Source organism: Lutra lutra, chromosome 17 (genome assembly GCF_902655055.1).
Source record: "Lutra lutra chromosome 17, mLutLut1.2, whole genome shotgun sequence".
Taxonomy (NCBI): domain Eukaryota; kingdom Metazoa; phylum Chordata; class Mammalia; order Carnivora; family Mustelidae; genus Lutra; species Lutra lutra.
In genome coordinates, this window is record NC_062294.1 from 51,611,552 (window position 1) to 51,634,015 (window position 22,464).

General features: G+C 54.2%; 1 protein-coding gene across 1 annotated transcript in view; it reads right to left on the reverse strand.

Annotated features, from left to right (window-relative positions):
• Nucleotides 1-22,464, reverse strand: part of LIG1 (DNA ligase 1) — a 43,935-nt gene that overhangs the window by 10,818 nt on the left and 10,653 nt on the right. The window contains 19 exon segments of the mRNA XM_047711482.1: nucleotides 5,187-5,258; nucleotides 5,832-5,846; nucleotides 5,848-5,897; nucleotides 5,900-5,930; nucleotides 5,932-5,943; nucleotides 6,621-6,717; nucleotides 7,729-7,852; nucleotides 8,572-8,657; nucleotides 9,571-9,670; nucleotides 9,880-9,971; nucleotides 10,803-10,879; nucleotides 11,220-11,386; nucleotides 11,798-11,970; nucleotides 14,523-14,579; nucleotides 14,790-14,870; nucleotides 17,495-17,570; nucleotides 17,737-17,856; nucleotides 18,748-18,849; nucleotides 20,202-20,297. Of these exon segments, the coding sequence (XP_047567438.1) occupies nucleotides 5,187-5,258; nucleotides 5,832-5,846; nucleotides 5,848-5,897; nucleotides 5,900-5,930; nucleotides 5,932-5,943; nucleotides 6,621-6,717; nucleotides 7,729-7,852; nucleotides 8,572-8,657; nucleotides 9,571-9,670; nucleotides 9,880-9,971; nucleotides 10,803-10,879; nucleotides 11,220-11,386; nucleotides 11,798-11,970; nucleotides 14,523-14,579; nucleotides 14,790-14,870; nucleotides 17,495-17,570; nucleotides 17,737-17,856; nucleotides 18,748-18,849; nucleotides 20,202-20,297 (1,628 nt within the window).

Here is a 22,464-nt window from a genome sequence, read left to right on the forward strand (position 1 = left end):
TGCAATCAAAAATGGAGGCTCTCACGGCTAGGATAAATGAGGCAGAAGAAAGAATTAGCGATATAGAAGACCAAATGACAGAGAATAAAGAAGCTGAGCAAAAGAGGGACAAACAGCTACTGGACCACGAGGGGAGAATTCGAGAGATAAGTGACACCATAAGACGAAACAACATTAGAATAATTGGGATTCCAGAAGAAGAGGAAACAGAGAGGGGAGCGGAAGGTATGTTGGAGAGAATTATTGGAGAGAATTTCCCCAATATGGCAAAGGGAACAAGCATCAAAATCCAGGAGGTTCAGAGAACCCCCCTCAAAATCAATAAGAATAGGTCCACACCCCGTCACCTAATAGTAAAATTTACAAGCCTTAGTGACAAAGAAAAGATCCTGAAAGCAGCCCGGGAAAAGAAGTCTGTAACGTACAATGGTAAAAATATTAGATTGGCAGCAGACTTATCCACAGAGACCTGGCAGGCCAGAGAGAGCTGGCATGATATATTCAGAGTACTAAATGAGAAAAACATGCAGCCAAGAATACTATATCCAGCTAGGCTATCATTGAAAATAGAAGGAGAGATTAAAAGCTTCCAGGACAAACAAAAACTGAAAGAATTTGCAAACACCAAACCAGCTCTACAGGAAATTTTGAAAGGGGTCCTCTAAGCAAAGAGAGACCCTAAAAGTAGTAGATCAGAAAGAAACAGAGACAATATACAATAACAGTCACCTTACAGGCAATACAATGGCACTAAATTCATATCTCTCAATACTTACCCTGAATGTTAATGGGCTAAATGCCCCAATCAAAAGACACAGGGTATCAGAATGGATCAAAAAACAAAACCCATCTATATGTTGCCTACAAGAAACTCATCTTAAACCCGAAGACACCTCCAGGTTTAAAGTGAGGGGGTGGAAAAGAATTTACCATGCTAATGGACATCAGAAGAAAGCAGGAGTGGCAATCCTTATATCAGATCAATTAGATTTTAAGCCAAAGACTATAATAAGAGATGAGGAAGGACACTATATCATACTCAAAGGAACTGTCCAACAAGAAGATCTAACAATTTTAAATATCTATGCCCCTAACGTGGGAGCAGCCAACTATATAAACCAATTAATAACAAAATCAAAGAAACACATCGACAAGAATACAATAATAGTAGGGGATTTTAACACTCCCCTCACTGAAATGGACAGATCATCCAAGCAAAAGATCAACAAGGAAATCAAGGCCTTAAATGACACACTGGACCAGATGGACATCACAGATATATTCAGAACATTTCATCCCAAAGCAACAGAATACACATTCTTCTCTAGTGCACATGGAACATTCTCCAGAATAGATCACATTCTTGGTCCTAAATCAAGTCTCAACCGGTATCAAAAGATTGGGATCATTCCCTGCATATTTTCAGACCACAATGCTCTAAAGCTAGAACTCAATAACAAGAGGAAATTTGGAAAGAACCCAAATACATGGAGACTAAACAGCATCCTTCTAAAGAATGAATGGGTCAACCAGGAAATTAAAGAAGAATTGAAAAAATTTATGGAAACAAATGATAATGAAAACACAACGGTTCAGAATCTGTGGGACACAACAAAGGCAGTCCTGAGAGGAAAATATATAGCGGTACAAGCCTTTCTCAAGAAACAAGAAAGGTCTCAGGTACACAACCTAACCCTACACCTAAAGGAGCTGGAGAAAGAACAAGAAAGAAACCCTAAACCCAGCAGGAGAAGAGAAATCATAAAGATCAGAGCAGAAATCAATGAAATAGAAACCAAAAAACCAATAGAACAAATCAACGAAACTAGGAGCTGGTTCTTTGAAAGAATTAATAAGATTGATAAACCCCTGGCCAGACTTATCAAAAAGAAAAGAGAAAGGACCCAAATAAATAAAATCATGAATGAAAGAGGAGAGATCACAACGAACACCGAAGAAATACAGACAATTATAAGAACATACTATGAGCAACTCTACGCCAACAAATTTGACAACCTGGAAGAAATGGATGCATTCCTAGAGACATATAAACTACCACAACTGAACCAGGAAGAAATGGAAAGCCTGAACAGACCCATAACCAGTAAGGAGATTGAAACAGTCATCAAAAATCTCCAAACAAACAAAAGCCCAGGGCCAGATGGCTTCCCGGGGGAATTCTACCAAACATTTAAAGAAGAACTAAATCCTATTCTCCTGAAACTGTTCCAAAAAATAGAAATAGAAGGAAAACTTCCAAACTCATTTTATGAGGCCAGCATCACCTTGATCCCAAAACCAGACAAGGATCCCATCAAAAAAGAGAACTACAGACCAATATCCTTGATGAACACAGATGCAAAAATTCTCGCCAAAATACTAGCCAATAGGATTCAACAGTACATTAAAAGGATTATTCACCACGACCAAGTGGGATTTATTCCAGGGCTGCAAGGTTGGTTCAACATCCGCAAATCAATCAATGTGATACAACACATTAATAAAAGAAAGAACAAGAACCATATGATACTCTCCATAGATGCTGAAAAAGCATTTGACAAAGTACAGCATCCCTTCCTGATCAAAACTCTTCAAAGTGTAGGGATAGACGGCACATACCTCAATATTATCAAAGCCATCTATGAAAAACCCACCGCAAATATCATTCTCAATGGAGAAAAACTGAAAGCTTTTCCGCTAAGGTCAGGAACACGGCAGGGATGTCCGTTATCACCACTGCTATTCAACATAGTACTAGAAGTCCTAGCCTCAGCAATCAGACAACAAAAGGAAATTAAAGGCATCCAAATCGGCAAAGAAGAAGTCAAACTATCACTCTTCGCAGATGATATGATACTCTATGTGGAAAACCCAAAAGACTCCACTCCAAAACTGCTAGAACTTGTACAGGAATTCAGTAAAGTGTCAGGATATAAAATCAATGCACAGAAATCAGTTGCATTTCTCTACACCAACAAGAAGACAGAAGAAAGAGAAATTAAGGAGTACATCCCATTTACAATTGCACCCAAAACTATAAGATACCTGGGAATAAACCTAACCAAAGAGACTAAGAATCTATACACAGAAAACTATAAAGTACTCATGAAAGAAATTGAGGAAGACACAAAGAAATGGAAAAATGTTCCATGCTCCTGGATTGGAAGAATAAATACTGTGAAAATGTCTATGCTACCTAAAGCAATCTACACATTTAATGCAATTCCTATCAAAGTACCATCCATTTTTTTCAAAGAAATGGAACAAATAATCCTAAAATTCATATGGAACCAGAAAAGACCTCGAATAGCCAAAGGAATATTGAAAAAGAAAGCCAAAGTTGGTGGCATCACAATTCCGGACTTCAAGCTCTATTACAAAGCTGTCATCATCAAGACAGCATGGTACTGGCACAAAAACAGACACATAGATCAATGGCACAGAATAGAGAGCCCAGAAATAGACCCTCAACTCTATGGTCAACTCATCTTCGACAAAGCAGGAAAGAATGTCCAATGGAACAAAGACAGCCTCTTCAATAAATGGTGTTGGGAAAATTGGACAGCCACATGCAGAAAAATGAAATTGGATCATTTCCTTACACCACACACGAAAATAGACTCAAAATGGATGAAGGACCTCAATGTGAGAAAGGAATCCATCAAAATCCTTGAGGAGAACACAGGCAGCAACCTCTTCGACCTCAGCCGCAGCAACATCTTCCTAGGAATATCACCAAAGGCAAGGGAAGCAAGGGCAAAAATGAACTATTGGGATTTCATCAAGATCAAAAGCTTTTGCACAGCAAAGGAAACGTTAACAAAACCAAAAGACAACTGACAGAATGGGAGAAGATATTTGCAAATGACATATCAGATAAAGTGCTAGTGTCCAAAATCTATAAAGAACTTAGCAAACTCAACACCCAAAGAAAATAATACAATCAAGAAATGGGCAGAGGACATGAACAGACATTTTTCCAAAGAAGACATCCAGATGGCCAACAGACACATGAAAAAGTGCTCCATATCACTCAGCATCAGGGAAATACAAATCAAAACCACAATGAGATATCACCTCACACTAGTCAGAATGGCTAAAATTAACAAGTCAGGAAATGACAGATGCTGGCGAGGATGCGGAGAAAGGGGAACCCTCCTACACTGTTGGTGGGAATGCAAGCTGGTGCAACCACTCTGGAAAACAGCATGGAGGTTCCTCAAAATGTTGAAAATAGAACTACCCTATGACCCTGCAATTGCACTGCTGGGTATTTACCCTAAAGATACAAACATAGTGATCTGAAGGGGCACATGCACCCGAATGTTTATAGCAGCAATGTCTACAATAGCCAAACTATGGAAAGAACCTAGATGTCCATCAACAGACAAATGGATAAAGAAGATGTGGTATATATACACAATGGAATACTATGCAGCCATCAAAAGAAATGAAATCTTGCCATTTGCGACGACGTGGATGGAACTAGAGGGTATCATGCTTAGCGAAATAAGTCAATCGGAGAAAGACAACTATCATATGATCTCCCTGATATGAGGGAGAGGAGATGCAACATGGGGGGTTAAGGGGGTAGGAGAAGAGTAAATGAAACAAGATGGGATTGGGAGGGAGACAAACCATAAGTGACTCTTAATCTCACAAAACAAACTGAGGGTTGATGGGGGAGGGGGGTTGTGGGGGGGTGAGGTTTATGATATGGGGAGGGTATGTGCTATGGTGAGTGTTGTGAAGTGTGTAAACCTGGCGATTCGCAGACCTGTACCCCTGTGATAAAAATATATGTTTATAAAAAATAAAATTAAAAAAAAGATAAATCATGCCTCCCATAGTTAACCCAACAACAATTTTATGAAATGTGCCCGGAACAGGTGGCATTAGTTTAACGTTTTGCAAACTCTTCCATGTCCTTGGCTGTTACGGAGCTGGCTCTCACGTGTGCATGTGCACTCAGATGGCGGCCGCGTCGGGGAAGCCCCACCTCACCCAGCTGCAGAGCTGGAGAAGGCGGGTGGAGCCTCACAGACTCCCCTGAGAGGGACCTGGAGATACCCTCAGGGGTCCTCAGGCCACACTTTGAGAACCGCTGCCTGAGCATGGCCCACAGACCGTCGGCTCCCAAGCTCACACACAGCCCCCCTGCCCCCAGACCCGCAGCCGGAACTCACCTCTCCATTGAGGTAGATGAGGTCGAAGGCATACAGACACACCTGCACTTGGATTTCTGCTGCGTCCACCTCCTGGGTTGGGACAGAGGGGAAAGCAGGGGTGGGGGATGGAGACAGGGGCATGGTCGGTGTGCCTTCCACCGTGCCCCAGGCATGTGACAGGCAGGTGACACCTGTCACATACCACTCTCCCCTTCTCTCCAGCCAATAGGCCACACACCCATGAGGGTGACAATGCTCCCGGCTCCGGGTTCTGCATCATGATGGCTCTCAGCTAATCCCAACAACTTCACTCCCCTTTGTCAAATATTTGCTCTCCCAGCCTCCCTAGTAGCTAATGGTGTTGATGGGACAGAGTTCGGGCCATTGAGGGAAAAGAAGTTTGAGGGGCACAGACTGTGGGGAGGCCTCCTGGAACCGATCTTTCACGATGAAACAGAGACATAGGAGAAGGGCTCTTCCCCCTTTGTACTAGGCATGCTGGGATGAGAACGCAATGGCTGGAGCTGTGGCAGCCACCCTGTAAAAGGCAGCAAGAACCGCATCCCAGTGGACACTCTGTTCTTCTGGGGACGGGGCAGGGCTGGAGGAAGAAGAGAAAGTGTGTGGACCTATGGCAGGCCAGCAGAGGGGAACAGAGGCTACCTTGCGTTTGCGGGTGGGTGAGCACTTGGAATGGCTGGATCTGCTTCTTTTCCCTGTCCCAAGCCAAGCTTCTGTGTCCATGAGGAAGGATGTGACTGACCGGGAGTTTAATCTGAAAGGTGAAGAGAGAGACCTGGGGCTACTAAGAGGTAGGGGATGAGGGCAAAAGACAGGCCCAGAGAAAACAAAAGTTCTTTTCCTTCCACAGCTCTCGAGACCCACCAATGAACTGACGTCAACTTAGAGGCGCATGTACGGACACACCCTCACTGCCCACGAGAAAGGGAAAACAAACTCTCTGAGACTTACTGCTTGGTCCCATAAGCGGAAACCCAGCAGCCTTTGTCAGTTGCCTGGGAACTTGTCCACTTCCCCTCTGAAATCTCTAAGCCACCTCCAGGCCCCCATCTTACTGAGCCCGGTCCAAGCCGAGGCCACATCATCCTACCGGATCCGTCCCTGCTCCTGTGTGGACTGTGTGGTCTAACCCACTCTCTTCACAGCAGTCAGGGTGCCCTGAGCAAACCCCAAGTCTGATCGCAGTGCATCCCTGCTAAAAACCATCTCCAGCTCCCCAAAGCTGTGGGGCTCTCCTGGGTCAGCCTCTGGCCCTCCAGACTCTGCACCCCAGCAGGCTAGCCCTCTCCTGTAGATTGGCTGGGCCCCTCCAACCACAGGGCCGTTGCACATGCTAATCATGCTAGAAATGCCTGTCCTTACTCTTCATCTCCACGGGGAGACTTCTTTTCCCTCAAAGGAACACTGCTACACAACCCAGCAGATGCCCACCTTGGGGATGCGGCTGATGATGTCCGGGTACTTGCTGGTATTGTCTTCCTGATTCCTGCTGAAGATCTTCACCTCCCCGCCTTCTAGGACATGGGATCTGAGGCAGTGGGAAAGGGGAGGGGACTCAGAGCCTGGCCCACCCCACCTGGCCCTAGCCCTCCTTGATCGGCAAAAGGCTCTGGAAGCTCTGGAGGAGGAATCAGTGCAGAGACTGGAGGAAGTCATCTCCTCTATCCACACGGTGCCTCCCACCCGTTCATGGAAGCCCCTGCCTGCCATGTCCTTCCACATCCTCCCTACCCACCAACCCCCAGCCCCGACCCTGGAGGTTCCAGCGTCTTGCTGTGTCTGCGCGGATATGCCCGAGTGTTAAACCATAAGTATCTGAATGTATTGTGTTTCCATACAGAGCCTGGCCACAGTCCTTAAGCAGAACTACGAATATGTTGCTTTACTCGTACGACAGCTGCATGTGTGCTGGATATAGCATATGTGACTTAAAACACATATGTATTTTCAAGATCACTGCTGCTACTATGAATCCTTTTGTTTCTTATTTTTTCTCAGTATCACAGTTTGAAGATCCACCAGTCTCGTTTGCTGCTTCTAAGGGCCTCAGAGCACCACGTGTCACCCGCCACACGCGCTCATCCGCCCCCACGATGAACACGGCAGCCCCAGCTCCCCGCCCGGACAGAAAAGCCACTAGAAGCGTCCTTACAGACCCAAGCAAGGACATCCCTGACTGCGGGGTGGGGACACCCTTGTACACAGCCAGGTTGCTGCGGGTTAAGGCGGGGCCTCCCACCAAGGGTGGTACAGTGAACGACCCCACCCACAGGGCACGGGCAGGTGAAGCCAACATTGCTTCAACTCCCACTGCTGTGGCTCAGAGATCTGGATGATTTTATCCAATCAAACTGACTTCCAGTAAGCCCTCGTGGTGGTTACTGACACAGCCACTATGTGAAGGTGGAAACTGAGGCCTGAGAAGTGTGAGGTCGCATGGGTGGGTGGTCTGCAGCAGGACGCAGTCCGAGTTCGGATCTGAGTCACCCCCGGGCCCCACTCTTGGGAACCTTCCCTCCTGCCTCAGGGGTGCGTCCGCCCCCCTACCTGTGCCCTCTGCCCATCGTATTTGTACTCGCAGGTGAAAGCTGCCTCCTCGAAGCGTTTTAGGACCTCGCTGACTCCGCGGGTGGGGTGTGCCAGCATTGGTTTCAGGGGAACCCCTGGGAGGGAGGACTGAGAGTCAGAGTAAGCTGGGGAAGGCGCCAGCAACGCGTGGGATGGGGGTGTGTGTGACAGAGACAGCTGGCTGTGCCCAGGGAGAACACGCCCTCACCTGGCCTCCCAGCTTGGGACACTCACAGCCTCCCCTGCAGGAAGGGAAGGCCTCGTGATTAGGACGCCAGTTAGGACGCATGAGGAGTGCTGAGTGCAAGGTCTGGGTCACACCCTCACCCCTCTTCTCTCTCTCCCTCTTCTGTGATCTAGAAACCTGAACCACCTCTGGTCACGCACCTTAGGGTGAAAACCTCGAGACAATAACGTGATGGGGAAGAGGAACCTCAGTCCCTGGTCGGGGGAGAGGGGATCCCTGGAGCCCAGCCACAGTGTCCTCCCTGATCCCCCGCCTTCCTCTGGACTCTTACATGTGAGAGAAAGAGTCTGTCTGGCCTGATCTGCTGCCTTTTAGGGTAATAACTCTGTCCCAGCATTTACCCCCACCCTGCCTCATCTGACTGGGACCCCAAAGAGAAGACGGATAGATTTCAGCATGGGAAACAGGATTCAGTTCTGGAGGCAAGAGGAGGAATCCGCAGATTCTTGGCGGGACGGAGGAAGCTATACTGGGAGAAGGGAGGGGAGCGTGCAGGAGGGCAGGTCCCCCAACCCTGCCCTATGCCCCCTGCCCCATGGTCCCCGACCCCACCCCGTGGCTTTGTACCTGGGCTCAGCTTGCAATGCTCTGGGAGGCGCTCCAGGCCGTGCTCCAGCAGGACAGGGATGATCCGGTCCAGGTCAGGCACCTCGCTGGGGCAGAGGCAAACACAAGCTGGCAGGTGTCTTTGCAGAACTCTGGCAGCCTGGAAACCCTGTGCTCTGGCTGCAAACTGCACCTCTGCCGGTCCTTCCCCTCGTCCGGGGGTCTGCTCCCACCTGTCCCCACCTCCTCCATGTCCCCTACTCCGGCTGTCTGTCACACTGCCCCCCTCAGCACCACTGCACGTCGCTCCGTCTCCCCTGCTCTGGGCCTGCTGTCACCCCTCCCTGTCACCAGGAGACCAGGGGCCCTCTACCTGAGCTACACGTTAGAACCCCTCAAGGATGGATTAAGAAATTTCTCCAAGACCAGGCCCTGCCTCCCAAGAGTCTGATGGAGCTGGCTGGGGGCAGGCCGGGGAGCCCCAGTTTGCAGATTCTCCCCGTGGGCAGAGTGGAGACCGCTGCCCTGGCCCTGGGCGGGATGGTGGGGGGTTGGCAGGTGCCCCAGGGGCATGTGCAGAAATGCTCCTGGGCCCTCCTGCCGCTGACACTCTCTCTGGGCACTCACCACTTCGTTGTGGCCAAGTCCCCCCTCCTTGGAGCCCTCGCTGTCACCCCATGGATGTCCTAACCCCTCACTCCGCGTCAGTCAGTAGCCCTGCTCTGGTTCTCTCGGCCTCTGCGCATGTGCGGTCTCACTGGGAGCTCTCAGATGTCTGCTGCACGCACCTGCGGCCAGCACCCCGTGCCCCCGCTCCCCATTCCCATGTCCCTGGTCCTAATCACGGTCCCCCGCCTCATGCCCAGCACCAATCTTGTCTGGATCACTACCTCTGCTCTGTCACCCCCGCCCCATGATAGTCACTGGCGCCTGCCACGTCACACATGGCCCTCTGTGCTGAACCCGCCACCCCTCTGGCTCCCGCCACCCTCCCACTCTGCCCACAGCCCCGGATCTCACCAGAACGTCTGCTTCAGGATCATGCCCTGCTCCTCCAGCCATGTCTTTCGGGCCTCTGCTGTCCTGCCCTTCCCAGCATCCACAATGCCCGGGGGGAATTCTGAGAACAGACCACCAGCAGAGGCTTTGGGGTGGCTGACCCTCCGGCTACCCCGGGGGCATAGCAGGTGGCGTGAGGGAAACAAGGAACGGAAACGAGGCTGCCAGGGAAGGAGCCTGGAGAGGAGCAGGGGCGCGTGGACTTCGGGGAAAAGAGGGCTACCCGGTTGACTCCGGTGCTGGGTGCGGAGACAGACCGCGGGGCCTCACCTTGGCCAGGGGGCGTGAGGCTCACGGCCTGGGCGAGGGCGGCCAGCACCGATTGCTCTGCTAGCCCGAGGCGCAGCCGTCCGCTCAGGGCTCTGGGGAGACAGCAGGAGAGGGGGAGTGGGCTCATGGCCACCCTCGCTGTCTTGCCCTCCACGCCCTGCCCCTGCCTCCTCCCGTCTCCCCCACCTCCACTCTCTGTAACCCTCTCCTCGAAACCTGAACCACCTTCAGGGCCAGAAGGGACCCGAGGGATCACACAGTCCCAGTGAGCAGACGAGGAAACGGAGGCCAGTCCCGAACGGCCGTGGCCGCCGGCCTTCCCTAGGCAGAACCAGGGATCCCGTGGTGTCTTTGCCTTTCAGTGGGCCTCTGGGGAAATTCAGTGAGGCTCGGGGCAGGCGAGCCAGGACACAGAGGGCTGCGAAGCAGGACGGGGCCTCCCCGGAGGGGCCCAGAGTGTGCTACTCAACAGCCTGTCCCCCACACAGGCCTGGCTCTGAGGCACTGCCCTTCAGCACGAGGCATACCGTCCCCGGGCCTCCATCTCCCCGTCTGTAGACCCGGCTGAGGGTGACGGGGCCTGCCTGGCAGCACCTCGGGGAGGAACCACACCCGGCTGGGGCCCCCGAGAAACGCTCTGTGATGGGGGCGACCCATGGTTTCGTTTCCACCTGCACGGCCACCGCCGGGCCCCAGTCCTGTACTGCTTCCGCTGAGGCCAGGCAGGCAACGCTCATCAACCCCGGCACTACTTGGCCACGAGCCCCAGGCCTTGAGGAGGGGAGCTGCCCAGGGAAAGGGACCCGGTGTTCCCAGTCCAGACCCTCAGGGCCCAGTGTGAGGGCGGTCGGGGTCCCAGTGGGATTACCACAGCTGGTCTTTCCCTCCCGCCGTCACTCCCAGCCTCCCAGGCCCACACCTACCTGGCGATGTATCGGGCTTCTGAGTGGCGGCAGGCGACAAATAGGCCTTTGATGACGTCCATCTTCTTGGCTGTGGACTGAAGGCCGGTGGAGCAGTCAGCGGCTGGGGCGAAGGGAGGGGCCCACACCTCCTCCTGGCTGGCCCCCCAGAATAGGCCCTGGCTGTTTCCCAGTCCCACTTCCCATCCCGCCTCCCTTCCTCCCTCCAGCAAGCACAGACTGCCGGTGTGGGGTCACACGGCAGCTGCGGAGCAGGTGCCAGGATTGTGGCAGGAGACCCCCGGCCCCACAAGCAGGCCCGAAGCGACCCAGCCCCAGAGAGCGTGACTGGAAGCCCCCTGGCCACACGCATGCCTCCGGGCCCCCCAGGGGAAGGGCAGAGGGTCTGGGTGCAGAGGGCCAGCCTGCCCCACTCACAGCGCTGCCGGCCAGCCGGGCGATGTCTCGGAACTTGGTGAAGACTCCGGCGGCGGTGAGAGCGGGCGGGGGCAGCACGAGTCTCTGGGTGCTGCGGCTGCTCTCCGCCACCAGCCCCACGTCGCCCTTCTCGGCCGCCTCGGCCTTGACAGACTCCAGCTGCCGCCCTGGGGGTGGAGGGAACCCGTGGTAAGGGCGACGCACAGGGCTGTATGTCTGTCTCGGGTCCTCTCTGCTCACACCCGGCTTGGCCCCTGCTCGTGGTCTCCCCACATCTCCCCTTGGCCCTCCAGGCTCTGCCATGTCCCTGGGCCCTGGCCTTGGTCCCAGTGCCCTCACCCCGCTCCCTCTGCAGCCCATCTTCCCAGCCCCTCCCCCCCCACCCTGCCCCATGCCGCCCAGCCTCCAACACCTGGAACAGTGCCCCACGCTCCCCCCACCAGACCTGTCTATCCGGTCAGCCCTTCTCCCCACCTTTAGAGCTCCCGCCGTGTCTCTCACCCCCTCCTCACCTCTGCACCCTCTTCCTTGGAGCCCCCCTCCCCAACGCTGGAACTGCCACCACACCCCCTGCTTACCCGTGGCCTGGGCCACTGCCTTGAGGAGGACGCCGTCACCAACGCCAAGCTCCAGGCCCTGCTGGGGCGGCCCGAGGCGGTTGAGGCTGAGGTAGAGGATGGGGAGGAGGTCTGGAGGGGACAGGGCCACCACAGAACGCAGCAAGTTGCTCAGCGTCTCTACCATCCGGAGCCTGCGGGGGGAAGGGGGCAGAGGTGTGACCTCCTGGCATTCTGGCGTCAAAGCTGGGGGCAGGAAGAAAGGACCCCGGGAAAGGAGAAGAGGAGGAGCTCCAGTCCAGGCCCAGGTGGTACCACAGGTGCTGGGGACAGGGTGAGCCCATTCCATGCTTACGACCAAGATGGGGACAGCCATCCAGAGGAGCAGCGGCTGCTGGGGGGGGGGCACTTTTGAGATGCCAGACGGGGTGGGAGGAGGAGGGTGCTTACTGAACACTCCCGGCCCCGCCACAAGGGAGATACTGATGTTACCCCCACTTTACAGAGGAAGCAGCTGAGGCCCAGAGAGATCACGTAACTCGGCCAAGGCCACAGAGCCAGTGAGAACCAGGCTGAGACGTGAGCTGAGGCCGTCTGCCCAAGGACCCGCGCTTCCCACCCCTGCACCAGCTGCCGGCTCAAAGAGTAAAACCCCGTTTCTGTGTGGCTTGTGGCCTCTGTGCAAAGGTCTGCGTTTGCGGCTGAGAAGGCCTCACTGGAAAGGGAAGCTAAGTCTCCCTTACAGAAGCGGCCCAGTGAACACACGGGGGAGGCACGAGAGAGAGAAACACAAAGCAGCGCGGGGCAGACACCACGCACGTGACTTACGGCAGACCAATGGCATGACCCAGACGGAGGGCCGCCAGAGCCTCAGGACAGGACCTTACTTGGAAAGAGGAGCTTAGCAGGTGTAACTGAGGTCAGGGTTAAGATGAGATCATCACAAATGGGTGGGCCCTCAATCCAGCAAAAGTGTCCATATAAAACCCACAAGAAGACACACAGAGAAAAAGAGCCCGTGGAATCAGAGGCAGGGACTGGAGTGACGTTGGCCACAGGCACAGATGCCCGCGGCCACCATCAGCTGGGGGAGGCACGGGTCAGGTTTCCCCCGAGAGCCTCCAGGAAGAACCAGCCCTGCCCACCCCTTGATCTTGGCCTTCTGGCCTCCTGAACCTCGAGAGGACACGCGTCTGTTGTTTTCAGTCCCCAAGCGATGGCGATCTGTTTCGCCGGCCCAAGGACACTCTTATGAATGCTAAAACCAGCAGTGCGAGTCTGAGGAGAAATGGGGTCATTGCACAGGAGCAAAGGGAAGCCCCCAGGACGCCTGCTCACTGCAAAGGGGAAGGCAGCAAGTGTGGAGCGGAGGCGCCGGCAGTGGCCCCGGGGCCACATAACCAGGAATCAGACTGGTGGCCGCAGGGAGGACCCGCCGCGGGTAGGGGTCAGGGTCCGGGGCAGGTCCTGGCCCAGCAAGGACAATGCAAAAGGGGAAACTGGCAAAACCCAAGTGAAGTCTGGATGTCACTTCACAGTGCGCTGACGCTAACGTCCTGGTCTCGGCCACGGCCACGTGCTGGCAGAAGGGGCTGGCGTCAGGGGCCGCTGGCGCAGGGTACAGGGGGACTGGTGATGCTGTGTCTGCAGTTTTTCTCTAAGTTTCAAACTATTTCAAGAAGATTAAAAAAAAATTATAAAACCCCTCAACTGGGGCATCTGGAGTCACCCACGGTTCTGAACTCAGGGACATTGGACAGTAGTGTCTCTGGCTGCCAAACAGCCAACTGTGCTACTCTTTGCTCCATGGGTCTCGGTGCAATCTCAAGACGGACGAGTTGCACGTGTTTCTTGAAGAGACCGAAGCTCAGAGAGGTCAGGCCACCGGCCCACGGTCACACAGCCAGGACGCAGTGGAACTGGGCCCACTCCCAGACCCATGTGCCCATCCCGGGCAGGGCTCGGGCTAACCAGGCCCTCCCACTGCCGCAGCCCACAGGTCTGGCGCTTGAGGCCCTTCCCGCACCCTCTGTGGCCTGCAATTCCACTGTGGGGCTTCCGTCCCGGAGGACATTCCTCCCATGTTCGCAGAGACACACGTGCATGAGAACAAAGTGCCGGGAAGAGCCTAAATGCTCCGCTCATGTCTGAGAAGTGAAAGAGGAAGGAATCCCACGGAGCCAGATTAAAAGGGCCGAGACCTACTTAGACCAACGTGGAAGGATCTTTTGGAAACAAGGCTGATGCGCAGGTAGGAACCAAAATGGCGGGGGAGGGACCTGATGACACTGACTAGACACCTGGGACTGAGAGCCAGGGGGCTGGGTACTAGGGGCCTGGAGAAGGGGGAGGGCCGGGGCCGGGCAGCCCGGTGTGCCAGCGGCCCAACTAGCACTCGCCGGGACTGGGGTTCCCACTAGAATCCAGACCCAGACCTCCTCACACGGATGGCAAGACGGTCAGCGAGGCTACGGTTACTTCTCCCTGCCCAGGGGAGATTAAGTTCTTGCCATCAGGAGGAGGCGGCTTCCCCACCCCGGAACCTGGGCTCACGTCCACGCCTCCTTCTGACCCACAGAAAGAGACAGAAGTGCGGCCCTCTGGGCCGGTGGCCCACGAGGCCCTGCAGACACTCCAAGGGAGCAGGCAGGAAGGTGAAGTGGAAAGGGCAGAGGCAGAAGGGACTGAGCAGCGCGAGCCACCGCCCCACCTGCCCCTGCCCGCCCAGGTGGGCCTGATGAGTTACCGAGCAGAAACTTCCTCAATCTTCTCAAAGGTCCGGGCCACAGCCAGGTAAGGAACCCTGGGGAAGGAAAAGAGACACAGGGCGGCATGTACAACCCGTGCCATCCATCTGTCTGTCCACCTGCCTCCCCCCACCGCTGGGGTGGCTGCCTGTGTCCCCAGAATGGGAACTTGAGAGGTCTGACGGCTTCCTCCAATGGAGGCCTCTGGGGAGATGTGCCCGGTGACAGGGAGAGGCGGAGGGACTGCTGGGGGGGGGGGACCTCACTTCTGGCCTGGCTTCCAGCATGCGTCGTCGATGGGATGGTAGTTGTTCTTGGCAGGATTGTAGCTGGGGGGGTCCGGGGGTCTGTGGAGGCAACGAGGAGATTAGACACCTGGGTCAAAGAGAAGCCATTCCTCCGGCTAGTGTTTTCTGAGCACCTACTATGTGCCAGACACTGCTCTAGGCATGAGGGCACAAAAGGGAATGAAAACAAAGTCCGCGAATCTAGAGCTCACATTCTAGCCAGGGAGTCGGGGGAAAAAACCCCAAAACATAGAAACGAATAATTTTAATATCAAAAAAATTTCCAAAACCACAATAAAAACACGCTGGGGGAAGGCAGGATGGCAGGTACTCCTTCTGAGAAAAAGGCTGGAGAAGGAGACATTTAGGCAGAATGACATGAGAAGTGAGCAGAGTGGGTATCAGGTTGAAGAGCACTCCCAGCAGGGGAAACAGCAAGTGCAAAGGCCCTGAGACAGAGATGCATATGATGTGTTTGAAAAACGGGAAAGGGGTTGGTGTGGATGAAATGGAGCAACACGATCTGCCTGGTTTCTGGGGGCCATTCTAAGAGGCCAGAGACCTCTTCGGGCCTCCCACCCAAGCCCTCCCTCCCTCTCTCCTGATGGAACAGCAAGAACAGCAGAAGGGTGCAGTCCCGAGATGTCTCGAAGTGCCAGGCACTGTGCTCAGGGCACCTGCCTGTTAGCTCCCAGCTACACCAGGGACTCTTCTAACCCTGTTTCCCAGGCAAGTGCTTGAGCTCACACACGGCTACACACAGCACGGCCCTGGAGACAGCATGCTGAACCTCTCGCTACCACGATCGCCCCTGGAAATGCCTCATACCAGCCCTGCCAGGGGCCCTGCACTGCAGCCCCTGCAGTCTGATGCCTCTGGGCTCACATCCCTGCGCCGTCACTGAGCAGCCGTGTCACCCCAAGGGAGCACCCTCCTCTCTCCGAGCCACACTGTCACCCTCTGTCCAACGCAGCTCCCAGGAGTCCCTACCACCGTGTGAAATCAGGAGGGTGCCAGAAGACACGATGGAGGGCGTTCCCCCTCCTTGGAGCACTCTGTGGGGAGCCTTTTCAAAACAACACGGACTCCCCAGCCTCAGGCCTGTAGCTATGCAGGGGAGGTCCAGGAGGATCGGAGAAGCCTCAGGGGGTTTTCAGGCTCTTAAAGCTGATCCCAACGCACAGACTATGGGTGGCCGAGCTGGACCCAGTGTGCAGGGCTGAGCATGGGGAGCTGGACACATTCAGCCTTTCCCAAGTGGTAGCCGTCCTGGCGAGCCCGCTGTTATTACGAGACACCAGAGTACTGTGGTTAAGGAATTCTGCAGCGAGGGGGGCGCCTGGGTGGCTCAGGGGGTTGGGCGTCTGCCTTCGGCTCAGGTCATGATCTCAGCGTCCTAGGATCGAGTCCTGCGTCAGGCTCCCTGCTCAGTGGGGAGTCTGCTTCCTCCCCCTCTCTCCCCACCGCTTGTTCGTGCTCTCTCTTACCCAAATAAAATAATTAATTAATTAATTAATTCCACAACCAGGAATCTCAACGGGGGTGCTCTCCTCCTTTGGGCCGTAAGTGAGGCACTAATAGTAAATTCATAACGACACTAACAACAGCAGTGGCTACAACTTGCTGAACTTGGCCATGGCCAGACCCTAGTCGAATGTTTCGAACCCTCAGGAGGAAACTGGCCCAGAAAGGCTATGTCACTTCCCTGCGGTCACACAGCCGGCGTGGGCAGAGCTGGGCTTTCTAACCACCCAGAGTACCGTCCTGCTCCAACGCCTCACCCTTCCCGTCTGTGAAATGGGGAGACTGGCAGAACCTACACACAGTGGTGCTGGGGGGATTCAAAGCGTCAGGATAGAGAAGGCACGCCGCCCAGTGCCTGGCCCACAGTTAAGAGTGGATCAAAGGTGTGCTTTCTGTCACCAGAATGTCCCCATTTCTGAGGTGAAGAGGCCGGAGGTCCTGAAGGTGTGTCGGTCTCCTTTAGGCAGCCGTCAGAGATGGACACGTGATTGGGCTGGGAGTGGGGTAAGAGAAATGGCCACCAAATTCCACACACACAAAAAAAGCAAGACAGAAAGCTTAGCGTGTAGCAGGACATTGGTTTTGTCAGAGAAGCTTAGTCGTAGACACGTAAGCACAGGCACATCCCTGGAGGCAAGATGGGGCAGAAGCCAGGGAAAGCCCAGACCCGGGATTCAGGGGGACCCGAGTCCCAGGCCCGGCCCTGCCCCACCGCCTCCCTGTGTGACCCGGGGAAGCCGACCTAACCCCTCGGGGTCAATTATTCCAATGTCCGTAAAATGGCTAAAGTGCCCTCTCCTCTTCCTCCACAGGAGTAGGGCAGAGGGGAAGTGACACAGCCTAAAAGAAACCATCCCGTACGCAACGCACAGTCGGTGTTCGAGAAAAGGAGCTGACCGTTGGTAGAGTGACGTCACATGCTGACACAGCGCCTTTCAGTCTCCCCAGTAATGCCTCAACTGGGGCACAGAATGGCACTAAGAAGCCCAAAACACCGGCATTGCTATAATCAGCCGTAATCGCCGTCGGTTCGAGCTGCAAGAATTTTGGGTGCTCACTGGTCTCCTTGGTAAGAGGAATCAAATCAGCAGAATCCGGACCCGCCGCAGGCCTCCCCTTAGTGCCCCCGCCCCCCGCCTCGACAGCCGACACGGACTCACCCCTTGGCCTCCTCCTGTCTTGGAGTGCCAGGTCCCTCTTCTTTCCCTTCTTTCTTGGTTGCCGGTTTCCGGGGGGCTGGGAATGAAGTCGGGCAACTGTGGGTCCCCCTCCTGAGAGCCCCCACCGGCCTTAAAGCCAGGAGTCGGGCGTCGGACCTTCCACGGGGCAGGGCGCGCTCTGGGGAAAGGGCCGCCTGCCTCCTCCCCGCACGGCTGGGAGCCGAGGGGCGGCAGACACTCACCAAAGAAGCTGCTGACCGTTTTGGGAGCTCTGGGGGGTGGCCTGGCCGGGTCCTCCTCCCGAGCCTCCGGCTTCCCAGCCACCTCAGGCTCCGAGGCGCTGTCCGGCGGGGATTCTGCCGCTAAAGCGAGAGACGTCGGTTGGGGATGCCAACTTTCATCCTGGGACTTCGCTGGTCACCCACAGCATTCTGACTCCACAGACGGAAAACACCCTCGGTTCCGCACTTTCCCTTTCTGTGCGTAAGTGCTGAGCCCCTTGGGTCCGATGCCTTTCCATCAGCAGTAACAGAGTTCTCCCTAGCGTCCGGCCTGAGACCGGAGACTTAATGGACAGCGGTTTAAAAAGAAATCCCAGCATGAGCTCAGTGGGAAGAAAATGTTCCCACTTCTGCTGCAGTTGGCAGGAAATCAGGTACGGTCCGCATCCTCAAAATGTCCCCACGGGGCTGTGTCGCACACAGGAGGCTCCCAGACACTTGGCTAGAGCTGGAACCTCAAAAACCCCATAGCCCCGCTGGGCTAACTTCATCAACTACCCCTCGGTTAGTAACGTTCAGTACCCGTGATTTCTCGAAGATACAAGTATTTTGTTGAGGGATGACTGGCTCTTCTTTCCCAGGTGCATGGGGGGAGGGGTGGGCACGGATTTTAGCCATAAAAACAACGATGGCAATAAAACCTCTGATTCCCTTAGAATTTGCATTTTAACAACATTTTTGAGTCTTACTTAAAATTAACTGGCCTCGGGGAGGCACCTGTGCGGCTTAGTCGGTTAAGCGTCTGCCTTTGGTTCAGGTTGTGATCCCAGGGTCCTGGTCCTGGGATCGAGTCCCGCATAGGGCTCCCTGCTCAACGGAGAATCTGCTTCTCCCTCTGCCCCTCACCAAGATTGTGCTCTCTCTCTCTCTCTCTAATAAATAAAAATATTTTAAAAAAGAAAATAAACTGGCCTTGTAAGATATCCGACCCGAAACCAGAGAGCCGGGGCCACCGGGGGACTGGAAACTCACAGGTCTCTGGGTGCTCAGGGGACGTCACGGGCTGGTCCTCTTCCTCTGCTTCTTTCTCTTGGGTCACTTCAGGCTCTGTGAGGCTTTCTGGTGGGGTCTCAGCTTTGGATAACAGAAAAGTCACATGGCAAAAAAAGAATTATTCTGACCCCCCAGGGACATCTCAACTCCCGAGACGTCCTGCCCCCATTTGCTCCTGTGCCCATCAAGCATGTCTGTAAAGCGACAGGAGGCGTGAGCCCGCTCCTGCCCAGCCCCAGGCACGGCGGGGCGTCCACGGAATCAACACCCTGTGCATGAGCACCAGGGCAGCCAGAGACAGACACAACCCGCCAGTGTCTTCTTACCAACGTCTAAAATTATTCTCCGCAAGATACGACTGGGAAGAGTTCTAAATGTACACGATAACTTGATGTAGGTAAAAATGAAAAATGTTTTAAACTGGAAAAAAGAAACCCAGACTTCTAGGACAACAATACACTGTGTAAGCGAACTTGTGAAAAACCAAGCAGCTACCCGCCCTCCCACGGCCCCTGACACTGACACTGGCTAAAAATGCACAATTTACAGTAAGGGTGGATACGGACTAAAAGACGGGGAGCCTAACAAGGGGCTTTTAGTAAACAAACACTGGCATAAGTCAAGGTTGCACACGGGCCCCACGGGACCAGTGGTTGTTTCCTGTTCCAGGGGACACTGGTGACACCTGCTGGTCACGGCGGGAACTACTAGCTCGAGGTCTTCCAGATTTCAGCGTCCTTAGCCCCCAATGGCCTTGCAGCTCCTGCCCTCACCTGTCCACAAGGCTGGGCTTCCTTCCCGTGGCTGCACAAAAACCAGTGTGAACGGGGAACGGGGGATTCCAAAGTTTGGGCAATTGTGCAGAGAGCAGGACACATCCTCAGTTAGAAACTCACTGTGATTCTTTTAAGGATGAAACAAAGAACAGTACTTTTCCTTTCACTGGATAAGTGCCTTTTTCTCAAATGCCCAAGTTTCTAGAACATCAACAGTCGTCCGGACATAGCTACTTAATGAATGGAACCGTTGAGGTGCTGGCCCGGGGGGCCGTCAACAATTTACTTAGACACTAAGGGTGCTATTGCAAGGCTGGGGATCTCTGCCTCCCGGTCATGTTTCTAAGAACAAAGAAGTCGTGGAGAAGAAAACATTCTCCATCAACAGAAACAGAAAAACAGAGGGTAAAAATGGGAAACCACCTATGAATGAATCCTAAATTAAAGTGGCCCAAATGATTGCATTTCAAAACGCTCTCGTAACCCAAATGCCTGTGTTGGTGTGTGGGCTTCTGACGGACACATCCGGATTCAGGGACACAGACATCAGACTGGGGATCCTCATAGCCTGGCCTCTGGGAGAGGCCCCCACATTTCCAGATTCCCCACCGCGCACCCTCCAACTCTCTCTCGCCCTCCCTCCTCCTGGTGCCTCACCTTCTTTCTCCTTCTTCCTCTTGGCCTCTCTGTCCTCGTCCTTGGCCTGCTCCTCCAGGACATCCTGTATTGTCCGCTTAGGAAGCTGCTTCCGAGCTGGGAAGACAAAGGGCTCAGCGTGATTGACTTTGTGGGGCCCATCTACTCCCCAACCCCGTCCCAATGAGCTCAGGCCTCTATGATGGGGCCCCTGAGAAGGCTGCAGGACCCTCTCCCCTCCTGCCCCAGGCACGCTTCATCCTTCAAGCTCTGCTGCTTCCTGGCTGTGTGACCCTGAGCAAGTTACTTAATCTCTCTGTGCCTCCATCTCCCGAGTGCACAGAATGGAAACAATCCCCAAGTGTAAGTGATGCTAGGACATGTTCGGCCCAGCACAGAGCTGACTCTAGCAGCTGCTCTTGGGGCCCCATCAGCACCCCTGGGATCTGCCATCAGCGTGTGTCTCCAATGGCTCTTCCAGGACCTCAGAAGTCCACATGCAGTAGGGAAGCAACAGGCCCTGACAGGGGCCCTTGTTCATGACGGATGGGACCTGGCACATAAATGCAGTAGCCGCCCTGAACGTCCGTCTTCTGCTGGCCGTGTCCCCTTCCCCGAATCATTCACCGTCGTGCTCTCTGCACCCCCCAATGACATGCCGTGTGTCTGAGGCTTGTTTTGGAGCTCCAGAGGGTGCTTCTAGAGGCCTCTAAGCAAGGTGCTCACGCATGGTGAGGAACTCACTGAGGCTATGGCATTTTTATTGTCACCAGTCCCCTTGCCCCTGGCCTCCTGGACCTGGTAGCTCCCTTGCACGGTCACAGAGGGGTCTACTATCAGCTGCCGCTGGCACTGTCCCCCCTTACTCAGAAAGCCGGCCATTGTTTCCCCATGCCCCCCATTCCAGAAGCAAGTCTTCTGCTGCTGTGCAAACTCACCTCTCTCCAGCTGACCTTCTAACTCTTCCCACACCTGGCAATCCTGCATTCCCAGCACGGCTGAAGTCCTGCTGTTCCCAAATGTAACTCTGGGCCCTGGCGCTTGCTGTTTGGGGGTCCTCCACACCAGAGTGCAGAAGTCCTTTCCTCTAAAAAATTCCCTGACACCCCCTGCCCCCAGGACCAACCTCAGGGTCAGCCCTGAGCTTCTGGCACACCCCGAGCCACTTAGCTATTTCACGATAAGGCCCTCCCCCCATTCTGCAGCCCTCCTGTGGCACCCCAGTACCCCCAGGGCGAAACCTGGGCTCCTGGCCTAGCACGCGAGGCCCTGTGGGGGCCAGCCCCACCCTCTGTCCCGCCACACACTGTCCTCAAACTCACCCTGCTCCCCAAACTGCACTCGATCCCCCAGAAAGAGGCCAGCATGTGCCACCCCGAGTGCCACGTGGCTCAGCTCTGCGGGCTGCCCATGGCTGCCCAGCTTCCCCCGAAGCCCTGCCTCGGCACGACCCCACCTTCCATGGCTCGGCTCAGGTGCTACCCGCTCTGTGCTCCTACAGTGCTAAGCCCCGTGACCCCTTGAGACTCCTTTTCTTCTTTTTTGTAATCCCAAAAAACTTATTTTAAGTTTTTTATGCAAGTGTAATTCACGTACCATCTCTTAGTTTCAGCTGTGTTTACATATATATTTTTTTTAAGATTTTTTTTTTAAGAGCCCAACGTGGGGCTCGAACTCACAACCCCGAGATCAAGAACTGTGTGCTCTTCTGACAGAGCCTGCCGGGCGCCCCCAGCTGTGCTGTTTCTCATACTAGCGCCACCCCATGGAAACAGACGGTGAGCCACAGACCTGATCTTAAACTTGCCAGGAGCGATACTGAGAAAAGCAAAAAATCCAGATACGCTTTGTTTTAATAACACAGTTTATATAACCCAATGTATCCAAAAACACTGTAACTCCAACGTATTGTGTTTTCAATGTTAAAATAACGAATGCTCTCTTCTCCGTGCTGTCTTCGAAGCCCAAGGTACCATCAGCACATCTCAACTGGGCGCTAAGTTTTTCTCAAAGACAGCGGATCTGTGTTTGGATTTCACAGAATTTAAAGCCGAAGAAGATTTACGCACCCAAGTCATTCTAAACGTGCCTGAGAGTCCTCGCTGACTCAATCCGGCATCGCTTGCACACTTAAACTTAACGAAAATGCTGCAGCACTGAACATTCGGTCCCTCGGCCGCATCTGCCACAGCTGTCACCGAGCATCACGTGAGGGTCTCTCACCGGTGCCTTCCCACCCCGTACGAAACACTCCCGATCCCTCAGGGGGATCCCTCGGGGGACA